The 21,035-nt window shown below is 40.0% G+C and overlaps 1 protein-coding gene across 1 annotated transcript; it reads left to right on the top strand.

Annotated features, from left to right (window-relative positions):
* Positions 1 to 42: 42 nt before the first annotated feature.
* als2b (alsin Rho guanine nucleotide exchange factor ALS2 b) lies at positions 43 to 19,244 on the top strand. The gene is made up of 37 exons (XM_056750378.1): positions 43 to 584; positions 1,659 to 1,729; positions 1,808 to 1,980; positions 2,578 to 3,437; positions 3,475 to 3,585; positions 3,870 to 4,046; positions 4,173 to 4,362; positions 6,515 to 6,683; positions 6,786 to 6,882; positions 6,968 to 7,045; positions 7,123 to 7,314; positions 7,579 to 7,750; positions 8,518 to 8,707; positions 8,970 to 9,035; positions 9,478 to 9,640; positions 9,774 to 9,905; positions 10,035 to 10,163; positions 10,319 to 10,342; positions 11,965 to 12,035; positions 12,114 to 12,180; positions 12,252 to 12,454; positions 12,537 to 12,602; positions 12,691 to 12,789; positions 12,887 to 13,051; positions 13,125 to 13,236; positions 14,585 to 14,662; positions 14,745 to 14,878; positions 14,958 to 15,122; positions 15,204 to 15,321; positions 15,397 to 15,554; positions 15,645 to 15,752; positions 15,833 to 16,009; positions 16,093 to 16,138; positions 16,243 to 16,304; positions 16,401 to 16,550; positions 17,702 to 17,798; positions 17,881 to 19,244. The coding sequence occupies exons 2-37, from the start codon at positions 1,713 to 1,715 to the stop codon at positions 17,917 to 17,919; spliced, it is 5,055 nt and encodes a 1,684-aa protein (XP_056606356.1). The 5' UTR covers positions 43 to 584; positions 1,659 to 1,712; the 3' UTR covers positions 17,920 to 19,244.
* Positions 19,245 to 21,035: the final 1,791 nt, after the last annotated feature.

The raw sequence follows: 21,035 nt of genomic DNA, 5'->3' as shown, positions 1-21,035 counted from the left end.
TTAGCATATTCATGACGCCATCGCGTCTATTTGGATTCCGCCTAGCGTCGGTCGGCAGTTTACTAGATATTTTACAACGGTTTCGCTTCTTTCCAAAAGTACAGCATTTTACCCCCAAAGTACGTTCTATTTCAAATAATTTCAGTTTCTGTTGTCAGAAAACGGAACGAGTGTGAAACTGAACGCGACTCCTGAAACTTTAGGCGCTAATGAAAGAACAGCAGCGGTTTTAGATGAGTCCCTGGTGGGGGGGGGGGGATGAGTCCCAAAAGTGAAGAGATTAGTCATCAGTCGTTTTCTTGGAAAAAGTCAGTCATAAACATAAACAATTATAGTATTCTCTCCTGCTTGTCTGGATAGCAAACGCGGATACGTAAATTGACTTCTGGTTTGTCCCTCTTGCTTTTCCGTCGACCGAAGCGCTTATCGACAACACCATAACAACACCAGCTATTACTGTACCATCATCATCTGCTGTGTGCGACCATCTGCTATATGTAAGATCTCCCATCAAGTGTTTTAAAATCTGGAAATAAATGATTTCCCGAGACGTCTTGGTGAGGTATTACGTCGGAGACATTGAGGTAAGAATGAATGAAGGATCGGTGACATCACCCAGAACGATACGAAACGAGATTTTATGAGGAGAATTAGAGCTAAAATGTACAGTGCGGGTCACGTTAAAGAAACGTAATGCGTGGTGGGTTTTGTCAAATAATTCCCGTCTTTTGCTTCCGGCGGTTTCTTTGGGTTCGTCATCGCTGATCAGATATGTTTTCAGTTTCACATCAGATCGATTATATCCATCGAGAAATATATGTCGTTGTTAATATATGCAAGTCATATAAACATGACCAGTCAAACCCATTTCACACACATGTTTATTTAAATCAGACATAATTGATTACAATAATGTTAACCTATTATAATACAATGGCAGGTGCTTATAAAGTCTCCCAGATTCTTTTAAATGATGTTTTATGTTTATGAGTTCTGCTCATGATTTCATCACAGCTTTACATCACCTTTGGCCTTGATCCCTGTTGTGTACACACGTGTGTGTGTTTACACTGTTAGATTTCAGATGATGCCACACATACTGGAGTTGACATGACCTTATAGCTCATTTACTGACTGTAGTTTTAGGAAACAGCAAACATGGCCTCAAAAAAGAACAAATAGTGTTTTAGATGGATAGCCAAAAAAAAGATTCTGTCATCATTTGATCACCCTCATGTTGTTCAAACCCTGTATTTGACTCTTTGTGGAACATAAAAGGAAGATATTTTGAGAAATGTCAGTGGGGTCAGTGTTGTTTGAATGCCAACATTCTTCTGTGTTCTGAAGAAGAACGTAAATCATACAGATTTATAATAAGGGTGCGTTTACTTTTTTTTGGTGAACTATTCCTTTAACATTTTTAATGAATACCATGATCATCATCAGACAGACATTTTGATGTTGTTTAAACTTTTCATGCTAGATTAGTTTTGGTAAAGTGGTTTATCAGATATAATCTAACAAATTAAAAACACAGGGCTGTTCTTTTATATAAAATCACATGACATCACAGCGTACTGTATTCATAAAAAGGGTCTTGTATTACAGTTTGATTTGATTTCAATGTATAAAATCATATGTCACCTGTTCTTTCGCAGGTCTAACATCACACGTGCCAAATGCACCAGCTGTGACATGGGGAACGTTTAAAGATGGAAAAACAAAAGAGGTGAGACTCCGAGAGAGGCCTGTGGACATGTAGAACAGTGCAGCGTTTGTGTATTTTTTGTCTCATGAGTTCTCTTAGAGTATGTGTGTTGTGTGTTTGTAGTTCTGGTGAGGAGGACGGATCTTTGGAGACGGGTTTGCTTCATACATGGAGGGGATATTGTTACAGCACCACACCAGAAAGAGCTCTGCTCTCCCGGCCGGTGCTTCAGGCTGCCCTGGGGTCTAAACATGGTGTTCTGCTGGTAGAGGGTAATACATTCATTATTTACACAAGAACAAAACAATGTACTTATCTATTTTATAAACCCTATGTTAAAGGTTGACATATAATGATTGATAATATTTACTTTCTTAATGTACGTTCCTGGTGTTTCCCTTGTTGAAAAATGTATAAAATATAAAGCTTTCATTTTTTTCCTTAGCTCTGAGAAATTGGTTAATATTAACTAATAGCCAAATAGCTAATGTTATAGGCTACTGAAATGGGTAATTCAGTTTTCATAAGATCTTGGCAACAGTAAAAGTTAAACAGCTAACCCAAAACCCTGTATGTTATTCTTTCTACAGTGGAACCCAAAGGAAGATATTTTTAGAAATGTCTATGTGGTTTTGGTGTGTATTCAATTGAAGTCAATAGAGAGTCCAGTGTTGTTATCAACGTTCTTCAAAATATCTTCTTTTGTGTTGTACAGATGAAAACAATCATTCAGGTTTGGAAATGACAAGAGGGAGAATTTTTTAGTGAACTGTAACGTTAAGCCATTTCAATTTCATTAGATGTTTTTGGATATTTTGTTTATTTAGAAATGCTTTTTCATTCTGACATGTTTTCTTATTTTTATATAGGAGGGCAGGTCTACAGCTTTGGTGAACTGCCATGGAAACAAAACCAAGCGTCAGCGTCGACCGAGCCACTATTGGAGGCGGTGCTTAGTGAACAGCGTGTGATTTTTGTAGCTGCTGGCTCCGCCCACAGTGGAGCCGTAACGGAAGATGGAGGCGTACACATGTGGGGAGATAACGCTCACGGCCAATGTGGCCTGTTCGGTCTGTCTGTTATTCCTAACCCCACCCCTGTGGGCGTGGTTGAGCCTGAGACCACACCCTCTCCACCGGTCAAGATCCTGGAGGTGGCGTGTGGTGACCAGCACACTCTTGCTCTTTCAGCCAAGCATGAAGTCTGGGCCTGGGGCAGCGGGTGTCAGCTGGGTTTGAACACATCAACCTTTCCTGTCTGGAAGCCTCAGAAGGTGGAGTGCCTGGCGGGAAAGCACGTGCTGCAGGTGGCGTGCGGGGCTTCTCACAGCCTGGCTCTGGTGCGCTGTCCACTTCCTCCGCAGGAACTTCGGAAACCCCCCGTAGACAAGTGCGGTCATTGCCATCAGCTGCTCTACACAATGACGGACAAGGAGGACCATGTCATCATCTCAGACGGCCATCACTGTCCATTAGGTGTGGAACCGGAGAGCGGAGAGAACAAATCTGTATCCTCCAATCCCAGCCAGATGCCACAATCTACTTCCGGCACCTTTCCTTCATCTACAACTCCACCTACAACTGAACTTCAAAATCATTCTCCTGCGTCTAATCAAGATCCTGTAGAACCGGCCGTGAAGGACTCGGATGAGTTTGGTGGTCCGGTCACTAATGGAGAGGTTTGTGTCGAAATCTCGGAAACTGGCATCCTTGAGTCGGATAGCTGTAGGGTCACAAGTCGGGTCAATTTTAGGAATGGGGTTGAAGTCCTCCCCTTACCCTGATGAGCAAGCAGTCAGAGCTTATCTGAAGAGACTTTCCGATCATACTCTGGCAGAGCACACGCCCAAAACCTCCAGCACGGTTTACTCTGATCAGGTCAGTCTGTCAGCCACAAATTGTGATTGACCGGAGATGACATTTATAGCTGTGTTTTACGAGGCAAGTGTGGTCATTTTAAGAAGTGAAAATAACCAGAATATCACTCTTTGAACGCTCACAAAATGCTGGCCACCATCCCAAACATTCTAGCAACCACATGGCAATGTTCTAGCAACCAAATAGTAATGTACTGGTAGCATCATAGTTTGGTACAACTCTCTTAGAAAAGTTTTTTTTTGTCTGATGGCACTAATGTCCAGCTAATATCTGTCTCATCTCAGGTCTCCAGTGACCCCGCTGCGTGTTTCACCCCTGACCCCCTGATCCCCGTCGCCCAGTCCGTGACTCCGATGGGGTCAGCACTGAATAATTTGGTTGTGTCGTGTGCCTCTGCAGTGGGGGGGCGCGTGGCATCTACATACGAGGCGATGTCTCTGAGAAAAGTGATTGGTTACTGGGTAAGTTGACGTTCTCCAGTTCCTGTATTAATTGCATAATGAGACATTTGGATCAGTAAAAAGATCAATAAGAGATACGACAGACAGGACTTGATCAATGACCAGGGTTCTGACATTGAATTCCAGGCTCCCGGAGAAGGACGCGAGCGAGCGGAAGAGAGAATCCGTCTGGAAGAGCCCATGCATGGCAAGAAAAGCTCCAGCCTCGGGGACATCCGAGAGGAAGAGGCGGAGCTTAGCCGTCGCCTGTCGCTGCCGGGTTTGCTCTCTCAGGGTACACATGCTGTTCTTCTTTTGCACTCGATGTACCATCTCTGTAAGTCGGCGTGTGATGTTGTGTTCTTGTGTTCTCATTAGCATGAAGTCAAAGAGTTTCTTTGTTTCTCTTCTTGGTCACTTTAACGCACGGGTTGTGCTGCTGGAGAGGGTATTAATAACTAACAACTTCATCCTTTTAGTGAATTTTCAACTCAATATTTAAACGAAATGGTCTTAGCAGAGTGCAGTGAGTATGTTCTGTCATTTTGCTTTAAGAAACAAAGGAATGGATGTGTGAGCTTAAACATAATCCTGCACCACATGGTCTGACATGGTTCATTCGGTTCAAATAGGGTCTCCACACCTCCAGCGTTTGCCAGTTAGTCCGTGGCTCCTCAGATTTTTGTCGATGGCACATGTTGACTTCCGTTCCACATAGTGCTGTTGCCATGGTAACAGATAAGGTAGAGGCTGAAGTTCGCTGTCGTCCAATCCAACAACTAAAGAAAGTTTTTGCGTACTTCAACAAAAAGGGATGTCTTGTCCATCTCATGGCGTGACGTCGCAACTAGAATCCAAATACAGTATGTGCTGGGACATTGCGCACTGTGTAATGCTTTGATTTTAGATTAGGGAACTGTTTTCATTTGACATTTTAATGTTAGTTTTTCCACCCAAAGTCTCATTATTGTAATACTAGAAAAATAAAGGAAAGTGATTCTTCTCAAAACTTTAAATATTACTTTAATAATAAAATATTTTAATATACAGCTTATGTGTACAACTATTTAAGGAATATCATAAAACTACAGGCATTACACTTTCTTGATATTTAAAAAGTTTCTTTAAAGGTAAAATCTATGAATAATATCAGATTATCTGTATAACGTTCATTATTAAATGTATGGAAAGTTAGTGGTAAAAGGGATAGTTCACCCAAAAATGAAAATTCTGTCATCGTTTACTCTAACAGAAAAGAAGATATTATGAAGAATGTTGCTAACTGGCCCCCTTTCACTTGCATTGGTTTTGTGTTCGTACAACAGAAGTGAATGGTATCCAGTGCTGTTCAGGTACCAACTTTCTTCCAAATATCTTCTTGTGTTCTGCGGAAGAAAGAAAGCTATAAAGGTTTAAAATGAAAAGGGTGAGTAAATGATGACAGATTTATAACTTTCGGGGTGAACTGTCGCTTTTAAAATGCAAAAACAATTTCCTTAAAACAAACATTATTTTCTGTAGAATAAGAAGTAAAATGTCTTAGATTTTTTGATGGGAAACATAACCTGTAGCTGTTGTCGACATGTGAAAATCCCCCTATACAGACAATCAGTCAGATGGTTATGTTGTTTTAATAAGCACATTTACTTTTCCTTTCAATATATAATATAGTCAATTGCTCAGATTTCTCAGAAGACCTGCTGCTGGGCTTTTCATGTTTTATAAATTCTTTACACTTTTTTGGGTTAGAGATGATGATGTTTCGTGTGTTTGAAGTCTCTCTGGTTTATGAGACTCTGGGATATCCAGGGAGTGCCGGTCTCATCTCATGCTGGGGTGTACGTCTGTAATCATAAATCAGCTGAAGGCTGAAGATAACACACACACACCTTTCCTCGTCTTCTTTTCACCTCCACCTGTGTAACAGATGGACCCAGTGGGTATGGACCATAACTCAGCATGACAGCGGTCTGTGTGTGTTTCTCTTTGTGTTGAAGTTGAGATCGTTGTCGACTGTGGTTCTGACTGTGCTGTTAAATCATTCATCTGAATCTTCTCTTTGATGTTTCTGTCTGTTTTTGTGGCATAACCAAGTAGATAGATATTCAACAACGTCCTGCATTGAGTTCAGAATGAATCTGTTATTGAGCTGTTTTTGTTTAAGGTGCGACTGTGTGTGTGAGTGCAGAATGTCTAATTGAATGAATTCGTAACATTTTCCAGTTCTGGTTCAAAAACATATTTGGTTTCCAAAGCATAGGGTTATATGTGAGTGCTATTTGAGATGAAATACAATTTTGTTACTCAAACACAAATGTGTCGCTACCCAACAAAAGCATAGATTTTGTCGATAGATTTGTGGTGAGTTTGTGAAAGATCTTTGTGTTTGAACTGTGCACGTTGCTTACATCAGAGAGAACATTATAGTGAATCCTTTGTGTACGTGTGTGTGATGTCTGATTTATACATTATCTGAATCTCTCTCTCAGTGTCTCCTCGTCTTTTGCGGCGGACGAGTCGTACCCGTGGCCGTTCTGTCGCGCTCACATCAGGAGATATACCTGAGGCCGACGCCCACCTGCCCTCCCTGCAGACAGAAGTGTGGAGCTGGGGGCGGGGCCAAGAAGGCCAGCTTGGACATGGAGACGTCCTCCCCAGGTTTGGACTCCTCCCACTAACAGAAAAGCGAGAGGACCTCAGTCCTGCTCAAGACATAGATACTTATAATCTCAAAATGCTTTTCTCTCTCTCCCTGTCCAGACCGCAGCCCGTCTGCATTAAGGGTTTAAATGGTAAAGAGGTGTTGAGAGTGGCCGCAGGTGCTTATCACTCTCTCGCTCTGACCACACAATCACAGGTGACACATGTTTGCAGTTTTATGAAGAAATGTGAGTCATTTCCATCGGATTCCCCTGTAATGTGTGTGTTTTTGTGTTGGACAGGTGCTTTCCTGGGGCTGTAACACATCTGGTCAACTGGGACACATGGAATCACCCACCACGTTCCCTCATTATTCCAAGGCACACATTTAAAGTTATTCTTTAAACATCCATGTCCAGTTCAAACGTTTCATGTTTCATTTTTTGTCCGTTCGCAGCTATCGGAAGGGATTCGTGTGTGGGACATAGGGGCGGGACAACAGCACACACTCTTATTGGCTGATGGAGATTGCATCCAGCCAATCCTGTACTACAGTGGGCAGCAGGTGAAAGAAGAGGCGGAGCAAACATCGGAGGAGCAGACGGGCAAATACACGCAACAACCTGTGCTGCTTCCCTTCTGTATGAATGTGAGCAAACCTTCATCATCAACATCATTTCTGAAGTCTAAATATATTTCCAGTACTGCCGTGTGCTGTTGTCTCACACTGAATATGTATTATTAATAATGGTGTCCTGCAGATGTTATATCAAACCCTTTTTCAAGTAATGTTGTAGTCCTTTTTACAAACTTCTTCTCCAGAACTGGAGTCGAGTCGCTCAGTCATAAATGATGTGTATCATCATCACTGCGCTATAACTGATATTGACATGAGATTCACTGTGTGTGCTAGTTGGGTTACGTGAGCAGCGTGTGCGCGGGTGGACAGACATGCGCGGCGCTGGCAGATCGTAACGTAATCGGTTTTAAAAGCAGTCTGCACGAGCTGGCCGCCGCAGAGAGGAAATACTACTGCAAACTCAGCAATATCAAGAACCTTCTGCTTCAGCCTCTGCTTAAACTGGGTAAGACATAATATTACTGATGTTTAATTTGCTTTCATTTTGAACTTTCATTCAGTCCTTCATCTGCATATCACATATGAGCCTCTTTGGATGACATAAACAACGCTGGTTCAATGCTGGTCCAGAAGTACTTCCTGCATGAACACAACAAGTGTAACACAAACATTTGAAGAGTTTGATTTTTTTTTAAATCATGTTTTTTATTACATTATCATATTTGTATTGTGTTTTAGAGAATTTGTTATTATTATGGCTTATATCATGGGTCTTCAAACAGGGGTCCAGGGACCCACAGGAGGCCTCCAGAAGGTTGCAAGTGGTCCCCCAGAAAAAGAATGTTTATCTGCTTTTTTTGCTCTTGATAGTTTCAATAATTGTTTATATTTGAATCTTTCTAGTGAGTTTTTCTCACTTTAGTTTTTTTTTTTCTGACTTTAGAAACATTGTCTTTATAATATCCTGTTTACTATTTATCATTAAAACAGAGTTTCAAAACTCTTCATTTATAACCCAATCAAAAGGTTTAATGACTGCATTTAATATTTAATTATTAATGTAAGATTAAAATATAAATGAAAATGAAACCTCTGCATCAGTGTTTACATCTTACATCCATTTTTAGACATGATAGAATAGAAGAAGAACGTTTAAAGTAAATAAAAGAGATGTGCTATCAGTTTAGGATAAACACCCACATATGTTTAAAAGCATTGTAATCTTTTCTAAAGCTTTAAAAAAAGTATGCGTAAATTTGTTTTACTCTTTAGACTCGCTAAGCTCCGCCCTCGGTCAGTCCTCTGCAGGGTTGCTGCAGAATCTGATTGGACGATTAGGTCGGCTGTCACAGCTCACGGGACAAAACTCAGCGTCTCTGACTTCGTTGGTGAGGCGGTCACGTGATGTCCGAGGTCTTTTACTTCTTGACGACTCGCATCTGTTCCTGGACACATATTCAGAGCAAGTATACAGTATACATACTTTTCATAAAGCAATTTTTATATAGAAGTCTTAAAGGGACAGTTACAGACATGGCTTATTTAATTCTGAGGTTCAGAGTGAAGGTAAAAACTCAATTTCTTATTTTTCAAGTATAGTGTTGAACTGTTTTACATCCACGAATATTTGTAGTGAAAGTGGATAAATTGAAGTATGGACCTCCTCTGACAGTCAGCTGGTTTATTTCTCAGAGTAATAATTCTCTCCTGTTTCATTCTTGCAGGTATTGCTCTGCGGTGAGTGATCTATTGGTCATGGGAGGATTTCAGGCTCTTGTTAAGCCCTGCCAGTAAGTTTTGTGTATGTGAAGTACCTCTGATAGGCAATAAACTGACACAAAGCACAATCGTCCCCATTCTAAAGGATTATTTGCTAAAAGATAAAGAGTTCAGGTGCACTTGATTAGTGAAATATTGATTCTATTGATAGATATTGATAATATCTATATTGAAGATATATGATTTTAAACAGATGTGATCGTCTTTCTTCAGTTGAGCACAAAGAAGATGAAAAAAATTGGTTGTTTATGCTGTTGTTGTCTACACAATGAAAGTGAATGGTGACCTGTGTCTGTCCGTTTTGATTCTGGTCCCCATCCACCTTCATTGTATGGATAAAAATAGTGTGAACATAACACAAAATTCTTTCAGGATGATTTTCAATCCTATCTCAGTTTTAGCAGGTTTAAAGATTGAATTTTGGCACACTTTTTACTTCATCTGTGTTTGCAGGGATGTGTTTGGTAAGGGGGCAGAAGTTGTTCAGAGGTTGACTGAATGTTCTGAAGAGGGTTTGACCTTAGCTGATGTCCTGGCTCATCTCTTTTACCTGCCCATCAAACACCTGCATGAATACGGACGAGTGCTGCTCAAACTGTCTTCCTGCTACGAGATGGTGAGTTCCTTTTATCATCCTCATACAAATGTATTTAAAGGTGCAGTAGGGGATTTTTTGTTTTATTTCGCTGTCCGGTGGCTAACTGTTAGTCCTGGACTGTTAATGTGACATGGTTTTGTGTGTATGGCAGGGTTCTGTGGATTATCAGAAGCTGCAAGACTCCTACTCGAAATACGAGTCGATGGATCTTCATCTAAATCGGAGGAGGAAGGAGGCAGAATTCACGCTGCACTTCTGGAAGAGTTTTCCTGGGAAGATGACCGTGAGTTACCTTGTGTCTCGCAGTCGGCTCAGACGTCCAGAGCAAACACTTTGATTTCCGTGGCCGTCCTGTGATTGTGAACACAGTTTCGTGTGTTAAAAAGCCTCTTTTCTCATTTTGTCGCCTCAGGATTCTCTTCGCAAACCGTCTCGTCGGCTTATCTGCGAGAGCAGTAATAAAACTTTGACTCTTCAGAACTCCGGCCGTTTTTCAGTCAACTGGTTCATCCTCTTCAACGACGCGCTCGTGCACGCACAGGTCTGTGATCTATTTATTTCATACAACACCATTTCAGGTCCATTTTTGCTTTTATAACCTGCTCTTAAATCATTATTTCACATCTGCTTTTTTATTCGCTGTATATATATATTCGCTGACTGATGATACAGTGATGTTTATGTTTGTTTTGGTAGGGCATGGTCCCCTATAAAAGTTTTGTAAGTATGGGATGTACGAATGTGTAGTATTTTCCATAGCATACTGCCCCCTAGTGCCGAGGATGAACCCTGCAGCTGTAATGTTTGGCCAAAGCCGCAGGAATATTTGTGGTTAAAGAGAGAGTTTGAGGTTTATGGTCAACATCTGTAGCCGGTGGTCAGTTACTCTAGGAAAGTAATTGTTGATAAGAGATTCTGTAAGCTTGTCTCTGTGTGGTGACAGTACATCTGGACGGGTACATTCCAAGGCTTCCTGCTTGCAAACCATTTATCAGATATATTTTGATGGTGTTATGTTGAACAGTAGTTGTTTAGTTTAATCCTGAATCTCGTGTTGATGAATGTATCAGTGAACAAAATAATAATCCCTTTAATTTATGCCAATGTTTGTTAATCTTATTGCCCTCTTTGAGTTTGGTTTGTCCCTGTTCATAAATGAATGTATAACATCATTTTCTCCCAAAAGAGAAAGAATGTTTTTATTTTAAATGTAGTGTTTACAATTTTATGCTACAATAATTCATGTTTATAACTATATTAAACCAATTCACAGTTGGTTTATTCCTTCGATGCATTCGTGTTGTAGGCAATACAATTTCAATGCTGATGATCATCTTTCATGGGCAAAAACCATCAATCGATATATAATTTTAGTCGCTACATGTGTGTCTGTGTTGCTTTACAACACATGACACATGTAAACGCCCTATGAAATCATGTTATATTTATGCAAAGTCACAAGCATTTTTTAATTAAGTTGATATTCTAACTTAATTATTCTAAATATTTCAAATATATATATATATATACTCCATATATATATATATATATACAGTATCTCACGGAAGTGAGTACACCCCTCACAGTTTTCTAAATATTTTGTTATATCTTTTCATGTGACAACACTGAAGAAATGAAATCCATTTTTATGTTGAGCAACAATTCTTATTTTCAGATCCTCAGAGAGCTCTATGCCATGAGTTGCCATGTTGAACTTCTATTGACCTGTATGAGAGAATTTGAGCGATAACACCAAGATTAACACACCTGCTCCCCATTCACACCTGAGACCTTGTAACACCAACGAATCACATGACACCGGGGAGGGAAAATTGCTAATTGGGCCCAATTTGGACATTTTCACTTTGGGCAGTACTCACATTAGCGGTTTACACATTAATGGCTGTGTGTTGAGTTATTTGGAGGGGTCAGCCAATTAACACTGTTATGCAAGCTGTACACTCACTTCTTTACATTGTAGCAAAGTGTTATTTCTTCAGTGTTGTCGCATGATAGGATATAATGAGATATTTGAGGGGTACTCGCTTCTGTGAGATACTGTGATTAAGCATGGCCCGTTTATACCAAGGACAGGTTGTTCTAAATTTTAGAGTATATGGGTATCCACAACTGTAACAACATCTCTTTTAGAGTCATTTTTCCCAGCTAATTAACAAAATGGCTGACAGCCAATCAAAATCTAATCAAAACATTCAAGTTCATCTTTATAGATCTCATTCTTGGTGTGAACAGGTGTTTAGACAAAACTTGACTTATTAAGTGATGCATTTTTCAATTTAATGTTCTTGCATTAGTTGCGTTTCTTTTTTAACTCCTCCCAGTTTTCCACTCATCACGTCTTCCCATTGGCTACGCTGTGGGTGGAGCCTATTTCTGAGGATAACGCTGGGCTGTGAGTGTGTCATGTTCATTTGTGTATGAATTGTCTGTGTCGTTGGATTGTGCATTAATACACGTTGTTGTTGTGCAGGTATGGGTTAAAGCTGACCTCACCTGAGGAGAGTTTTGCTTTACTGGCTTCATCTCAGGCTGAAAAGGTAGTTTTCACTTTTTCCATTGAATGACCTGTAACGCAGGTTTAATAGTGACGTTCTTCCCGTGATTCCAGGCGAAGTGGCTTCGTTCCATAAACCAGGCAGTAGAGCAAGCTCTTAGTGGACTGGGGCATGATGGGATACCTCCATCCACAGGAGCGACGCAGAGAGCAGACCCGCCCATTTCCCGCACAGCGTCATATACATTCTACAAAGACAGTCGACTCAAGGAGGCCACGTACGAGGGCCGATGGGTCTCCGGAAAACCTCATGGGCGGTGAGATGTGACCGAGGGAATTCTGAGAGCTTTTCACAATTTCTCGAAAGGTAAAGATGGTGATTGGCTGTCTTTGTTCTAGGGGGGTGGTCAAGTGGCCAGATGGACGGCTGTATACCGGCACGTTCAAGAACGGACTTGAAGACGGGTTGGTGGCAGGTTTATTCGAGAGATTATTTTTACTACAGATTTTCGTTAACTGGAAATGTTGAAACCGTGTTTGTCTTGTCATGCAGTTGTGGAGAATATGTTGTACCTAACAAAAATCTGAACAGCTGTGATCATTACCAGGGACAGTGGAAAGATGGCAAAATGCACGGCTTTGGGACATTCAGGTGTTTCTCATAATAAGAATTATGCATGGGCTTGAGCCGTATCATTGTTATTCGTTGTAACATCACATTTTATGCTTTTATATTGCTTTCGCCGTAGGTACGCCTCAGGTGAAGTGTACGAGGGCTCGTTTCAAGACAACATGCGTCACGGTCACGGGATGCTGCGTAGCGGGAAGTTAAACTCCACCTCCCCCAGTGTCTTCATCGGCCAATGGCAGTACGACAAAAAGTCTGGCTATGGAGTATTTGATGACATCACCAGGTATATCTTGTGGTTATATGGGTTAAATATATCGTATACACAGTAATTAGTGTCACCGTGTGTGTTGTGTTAGGGGAGAAAAATACATGGGCATGTGGGCTGACGATCAGCGTCAAGGAAACGGAGTCGTTGTTACACAGTTCAGCCTCTACTATGAAGGCGCTTTCAATAACAACAAGATGATGGTGAGATTCACACAAACATGTTCCCTTTTTAAAATTTGTGTGCCCTCATAATCTTTAGTTAAAATCTGAAAATGCACTTCCGTCCTGTACTGACTATCCATCTTTAATGACGTATGTTAGACAGCTTGGGCGGAGCATCCGTCAGTCTGCTGCCAGTTCCATTTCAAATACAAAGGCTGTTTTATACACTCCCAAAAGTTTTAACTATTTCCATCTCGACGCCCCCTTTTGCGCGGGTCTACATTTAAAATAACGGATATGTGCGAAAAAGATGCGGAATGTGAATCGGCCTTACTCTTCAATCATCAAAGAAATTCACAACTTTAATTTAATAATCATTTTATTGACCAGGATGTTTGCCTTGGGTCCTGTTTTCGCATTGAAAACAGATATTTCACGTGGTGTTATGACGTACTAAGCAATCCAATCTAATTTACATATCTGTGGTTTCATTGTCGAGAACGTCACATAGTGTTGTGGCCATAGACGGTTTCGAAGTGACGACACAAACAGTACGGCGCATGTGTGGGCCGCCCTTAACTTCAAGTACACATTCACAAACAATAGAGTGGCTGTAGATAATTTCTAATAACAATAAAGAAAAAACAAGAAGAAGCGTTACTTGGCTAAACTTGTCTCTCCAATATTTTGAATTTAGACTGCGATACCAAGCTCAACCCCTAGATGTTAATGTAGCATGCTGTTTCTTTAAATGCGACATAACTACAGGACCCATTCAACAAGTTGTTCATTTAATACAATAATTATACAATAAAATCAATTAATATTAACATAAATTTAATTAAATATAAATAAATTGATATATTATTAGACACCAGTCAAACACACACTGCATCTGATGAAATGGTCTATAAGGGGCAGCTTTCGCTGGATTTGGTCATTCTATGGAAAGGTTGAGATAGTAAAGCTCGTAAACACTGCAGATACTCAAGTTACCGCGGGCGGGTAAATCATATGACGAATACTTTTATTTGAACACCTTTCTATAGATATATTTCAAGGTTATGTGACACTGATAAACACAAACATATTGTGTTCTGCTAGTGGAGAGTTTTTCATGGAGAGTCACATGTACACTTTGATCAGGTGCGATGTTTATGTGTCTACTTATTATGATTCAAATCATATTTTACTACATTTATAACTGAAATATGATTGATTGAAGTATTGTGTTTTAGAGGTTAAAATTAGTAGCAGTATTGCCTAAATCTCATTATAATCGTATCATGAGGCTATCCTATAAACACATTTATGGATAATTCTTTTAGGGCTTATAACCTAAGACCAAAATTATTGATAACGTGATGTAAGTGTGTTTCACTTGAAGGGAACCGGTGTGTTGCTCTCAGAAGACGACACCACATTTGAGGGAGAGTTCTCAGAGGATTGGACTCTTAGTGGAAAGGTGATCACTGATGTTCATGCAACTTTGACAAACTGTTACACACAGGACATAAGTAATAGTTAATTGTCTGTTTTTTGTGAAGGGCGTGTTGACGATGCCTCACGGAGACTACATTGAAGGTTCCTTCAGCGGGGTTTGGGGAACCGGACTGAAGATGTCCGGTTCTTACTACAAACCCAGCTTGTATGACTCGGACAAAGACAAAACTCACTCACTGTAAGATTCCGTCTTATTTTGAGCACATTCGAATGTTAAATGTGCACAGAAAGATCGACATGATTGTGTTTGTCGGCAGCAAACTGGGACGGTTAGCGGTTCACTCGGAAGAGAAGTGGAAGGCCGTGTTTGTGGAGTGCTGGCACAGACTGGGTTGTGATTCTCCCGGACAGGTTGAAACCAGTACAGCGTGGGATAACATCGCAATAGCACTCACTGCTAACAGAAGACAGCAGAGAGACAGGTGCGTGAGTCGCAATGCATTCTGGGATGGACTCGCAGAGAGGAAGTTTTGTTAAAGCTTGAATATGTGTGTGTGTTTTAGTCCAGAGTTACTGACCCGCTCTCATCACAAAACGCTGGAGAGTCTAGAGTTCATCCCTCAACACGTTGGTCCTGTGACTTTAGACGTCTATAACACAATTCGTCGCTATCTTGTAAAGGTGAGTTAATATACACCGTATAGTTCCTGATGTCGCTGATTTCTAATATGATTCTTTTCTCGTGTTTGTCCTCAGGCGTGCGACACCCCGCTTCATCCGCTGGGTCGTCTGGTGGAAACGTTGGTTTCGGTATACCGCATGACGTACGTTGGTGTCGGGGCCAATCGCAGATTACTGCCCCAGGCCGTCAATGAGATCAAGTCTTATCTCAGCAAAATCTTCCAGCTGGTCAGGTAAGCGCGACGGTCCGCATCACAGCGAGGCAACGGCGGATACTTCGTTCCCATCGATCCATGAAGGTTTATTTGTGTGTTTGCGTTTAGATTCCTCTTTCCCGATCTGCCGGATGAAGGAGGGTCACTGGCTGAGCCCAAAAAGGAGAAGACCGGCCCAAGCAATGCTGGGAAACAGCTGGAGTCTCCTAAACCTGGGTATGTGCGATGGATTATGGGTAGATGGCTGGTTGGGAGATGTAGAGACATGACGAGCGTGTGTTGCCGTCGTGTTTCAGGTGTGTGGTGAGCAGCTCGGCTCTTCTGCTGCCGGTTCTTCTGCCTCGTCTCTATCCTCCTCTCTTCACTCTCTACGCACTGGATAAAGAGAAGGAGGATGATGTGTACTGGGAGTGTGTCCTGAGACTCAACAAACAGCCCGACCTCGCGCTGCTCGCGTTCCTCGGTGTGCAACAGTGAGTCCGACACACAAACAGAAACACACACACAGACACACATCACATCCTGTATGATCTATTAACATTTGTTCCATTTGTAGGAAATTCTGGCCTGTGACTGTTACTGTACATGGAGAAAAACAGCAGGTGAACGTAGCTCAAATGTGATTGATGTATTGCTCAAGCTTGAGTGGAGGACAGAACAAAACCTAATTTAATATTAAAACAGGAAGTTGTTTTTGTGTGTGTAGGTTTGTTCAAGCACTAAGGACGCCTGTTTTGCTGCGGCGGTTGAGACAATACAGCAGATCAGGTTTGACAGTTGTCTTGACATCATGTTTCTCTGATCTTCTTTGTGTTATTTCTCTTTGGTAAAACCTTTCGATGGGGTTTTCTTTGTCTTTGCCAGCACAACTTTCACCCCCTCAGACAAGCTCCAGGTCATCCAGCTGACCTTTGAGGAGATCACACAGGAAGTACTCGCGCTCCTGAAACAGGATTTCCTGTGGTCTATGGATGACCTGTTTCCTGTCTTCCTCTTTGTGGTTTTGCGTGCACGGTAAGTCGAAGATCACAGGCTATTTAAGAAAGCAGTATGGAAGCTAAATTAATATTGGGGCCGCAAAAGGATTATTCGCGATGGATCGTTTGCAAAATAAATTTTGTTGGTGTACAGAGTATGATAATTTTGTATAAATAAATACACACACATGCATGTATATATTTAAGAATTATTTACAAAAGTATATTTTTCTTAAAATTGTACATGCATTTGTATTTATACACTCACCTAAGGATTTTTAGGAACACCATACTAATACTGTGTTTGACCCCCTTTCACCTTCAGAACTGCCTTAATTCTACGTAGCATTGATTCAACAAGGTGCTGAAGCCATTCTTTAGAAATGTTTGCCCATATTGATAGGATAGCATCTTGCAGTTGATGGAGATTTGTGGGATGCACGAAGCTCCCGTTCCACCACATCCCAAAGATGCTCTATAGGGTTGAGATCTGGTGACTGTGGGGGCCATTTTAGTACAGTGAACTTATTGTCATGTTCAAGACATTAATTTGAAATGATTGGAGCTTTGTGACATGGTGCATTATCCTGCTGGAAGTAGTCATCAGAGGTTGGGTACATGGTGGTCATAAAGGGATGGACATGGTCAGAAACAATGCTCAGGTAGGCCGTGGCATTTAAACGATGCCCAATTGGCACTAAGGGGCCTAAAGTGTGCCAAGAAAACATCCCCCACACCATTACACCATCACCATAATTGCATTAATGAGAAATTGAACAGGTGTTCCTAATAATCCTTTAGGTGAGTGTATAAACATAGTTTTTACTCGCAGTACACCAACATAGTTTATGTAAACACAACCTATTATTCTGCAAACGATTAGTCGCCATTCGTTTTTATGCAGCACTTATAAATATCAATAAACTTTCTGCTTTAAACATTCGAAAGAGAGAAAAAAATAAGAATAATTTTCATGTAAACCTTTTTACAGTTTATTGATGCGTTGAAATTTGCATATAAAAATAAATATTTGAGAACTATATCTTCTTAAAATCATAATTTACAGCATTAAACTTTACGTATTTTTATGGTTATGACTTAACTGTCCTTATCTGTATGTACTTTAGCTTCAATAAACAAACACATGTTGGGGAACATAATATTTGACACAGCTGTTGTTCTGTTAAGGATCAGAAATCTGGGGTCAGAGGTCAGTCTGATCGAGGACCTGATGGATCCTTGTGTTCAACACGGAGAGCATGGAATCATGTTTACCACACTGAAGGTAAATAAAGCATTTATACCGTCTGCACTGTGAACACACCCATAAGCAACACCTGCAGCGAGTCTCTCTCTTCTTCACGCAGGCGTGCTACTATCAGATCCAGCACGAGAAGGTCACATAATACACATAATCTCTCCAAAACCATCTGACTTACAAACACCCCAGCCAATCACAGCGGGGTGGCGAACCGGCCGTGTTCAGCGTCCAGATCACGTGTCCTGAGGGGGGTGATGCTATTGGCTGAGCTCTCATCATCACAGAAAAGGCTCCGGTTCATGTGCAAGGGCTGTGGATTTGAGTTTTATTTCTATTCTGTGTTTCAAACGAATCTGTTTCTTGTGATGTTTTCATGTCTTCTTCATTCACTTTATTGAGTTTTTTTAAAATGCTTTCATTACATCGCTGTATTAAACGATTCAGTGTTTTTTTATTTAAGAGCAGATGCCATTCTGATGTTGAACGTTTATGTGGGAAGTTGATTTGTAATGTTCTGTAAGCCATCTACCTCCGTCTTCACAGTAAACCACTACACTAAACAACTTTTCTTGATAGTGTTACATCATTTAACACAAGCAGCACACTGCCTCAGACACACAATATTTATCACAATAATGGAGTTTCATAAACACAAGATCTGGACTGTTGTCCTTCTCGAATAAGAAACAGATTTGTGATCTGACTGACAGGGTTGAAGTTCTGCTTTATTCCATTGAAATGTTTGTTTACAGACTTTGATCTGAGTTTAGAAACGGTTCATGCTGCTTGTTTGTTTGTTGTTGTTTCTCTATGAACTCGCTCAGACGTTCCTGAAGTGTTTTTGAAATGGTGTCGATGCTCATAGTGACACATAAGCATAAGTCATGTTTTTCTCATCTGAAGTATTTTAAAGTGCCTCTTGTAAGCGTTACGGATGTTTATCATGATGACATCATCATTCAGCAATAGCGTCCAGTCTCATTTCAAAGCTGTCGGCCTGTTGAGATTTGTTTTCTTTTATTGATGTTGTTTTATGTATTTGCAGCAAAGATGATCTGAGTGATGTGGATGATGTGTGGAATAACTCACAGGACGGTGACATTAACAAAGTGTGTTTGAATGAGGATAAGAGATGAGGACTTTCAGATTGTGTGTTGTTGTGTGTTTAAACTCTGTGAAACTGTCATGGCTGTGGACTGTTGTTGTTTACTGACACGATGACATGTGAGATGTTGCATGAATATCATGGATCTGAACATGAAGATACGGATCAGTTTAACTCTGCCGAGTCAAGCCGTGTACATTCACCCGTGTCTCAGAGAGAGATTTCTGTCATTTTTATTTCTAAGAGGTGAATACAAAGAATATTCAAACTGTTTACTGACTTATTCGTTTTAATAAATGGCAATAAAGCTCTGGATTAAACATGACATTGACGTCTAAATAAATAATGGTTTGGACAGAATGTTATATCTGTGCGTCTCAGTGTTTTGCTTCAGGATTCAACAGTGATATGATGTGTAGTTGGGATCTTTGTTCTGATGAACACAGAGAAAGATATTTGGAATAATGCTTATAAGCAGACAGATTGACTCCCATAGTAGGAAAAAAATAACGGTAGTCAAAAGTGCCCCAGAACTGTCTGCTGTCCTGCATTCTTCAAAATGTCAATATTCAACAGAACAAAAATAAAAGATAAAGTAATTTTTCCCACTATAACTGTGTTGTTGTGGACAGTGATGTTCTGCTTCCTATGATTTCAGGTTCTATAAACCAGTAAATGTCAAGATAACAGGGTGGTTGTTGAGGGTGAGGATGAATGTAACTCAATTATTGTAATTAAATATCCAATAAATAACTTAACGGTCATTTGGCTGTATCTGTGCCACACGTTTGTGTAATAAAACTTGCTTTGTATCATAACAGGCACTGTCTGCAAAGTTATAAGCAACTTTATTTTGTGTAAGTGGTTTTAAAAAATTTGACATGTAGATTTTTTAAATATAATTATTATATTACTTTATACATTTAAATGTGTTTTTTCTCTCTATTTGTACTCCATTATAAAAACAAAAGTCTGGCTTTAGCAATTACCCCTGTAGCTGTGTCTGCCAAAGAGTGAGTTTGTTGATTATTCTCACAGGATTGACAAAATCATGAGGTGAAATGTTTGCTCTTGAGTCTGTTTAAGACACTTTTGTACTTTTTTCACTCTGCAGATGTAAAGTTAAAGTTTTTAAAGAACTTTGTGGGTGTGTTGATCTCAGTGTGCGGACAAAATACTATTAAAATTGTGTTAAACTTTTTTCTAAATGGGACATTGTTTTATATTTACCATTAGTAATATATAAATATTAAATAATATATATAAATATAAATATATATAAATATTAAATATAAATATATAAAAATATAAATATATATAAAATGGTATAAATACTATTAGTTCTTAAAGTGTTGAGATTATTGAGATGAATTGAACTTTTGTCCAACAATTTGGATTGTATTATGTAGAGAGGTCACGTTCCCGGTGCCATAGCAACGCGGGCAAAACACTTAAACGGCGTCTTATTATTATATGAATTACTAGAGATGACGCGTTCTCCTTTATTACGTCACTCAGAAAGTCTTTAAGACCCACAGGCAGAGACAGATTTGTCATTTCTCTTCACAGCACAACCGATTCAACATATAACAGCGACCAACAGATATCCAGAGCAAATGGCGAAAACTCAACGATCTCGATTAGGAAAAGTGTTTTATGAATTATTTTGTTTGCCTGTTATTCTCGACTGCCATTGCGAGGAGTGTGAACCGAGAGGATCTCCTGAGCTCGACATCTTGAGCGTTTTAACTGAATCTGAATTGTTTGTCACAGGTAAAAAACTTGTTTCTCTAAAGTTATTTGTGGCTAATGTCAATTCTGCTATGTGTACACTTTAATTCATCAATGTATAATACATTTAATCGACGAACGATGTCCGTTTAGTAAGTTGATGAATTTGTTTTCATGTATAGCACAAACAAGCCTGATCTCACTAATGGAAGATAACAAACAAGACAACGTGGAGGTAAAATGTCTTTCTTTTGATTTCCTTTAATATTCACAATTTAACACAATTTAATAAAATTCACAAGAAAACATTGCTTTGTAAATTCTAGTGCTGTGATGAGCTTTTGTTCCTTCATGATAATATTGAGCTGTTTAATAGCTTGTAAATGATTAATATTGCCTGTAAAACAGTTATAACGGTTATCACT

The sequence above is a fragment of the Triplophysa dalaica genome, chromosome 6 (assembly GCF_015846415.1).
Source record: "Triplophysa dalaica isolate WHDGS20190420 chromosome 6, ASM1584641v1, whole genome shotgun sequence".
NCBI classification, from domain to species: Eukaryota; Metazoa; Chordata; class Actinopteri; order Cypriniformes; family Nemacheilidae; genus Triplophysa; species Triplophysa dalaica.
This window is presented reverse-complemented; position numbering and strand designations above follow the sequence as displayed.

Excerpts from the sequence above, each read along its gene's own strand:
- als2b (XM_056750378.1), top strand. Across the intron at positions 3,438-3,474 it reads TTGAGTCGGATAGCTGTAGG|TCCTCCCCTTACCCTGATGA; the intron begins GTCACAAGTCGG and ends ATGGGGTTGAAG. Across the intron at positions 16,305-16,400 it reads GAGACAATACAGCAGATCAG|CACAACTTTCACCCCCTCAG; the intron begins GTTTGACAGTTG and ends TGTCTTTGCCAG.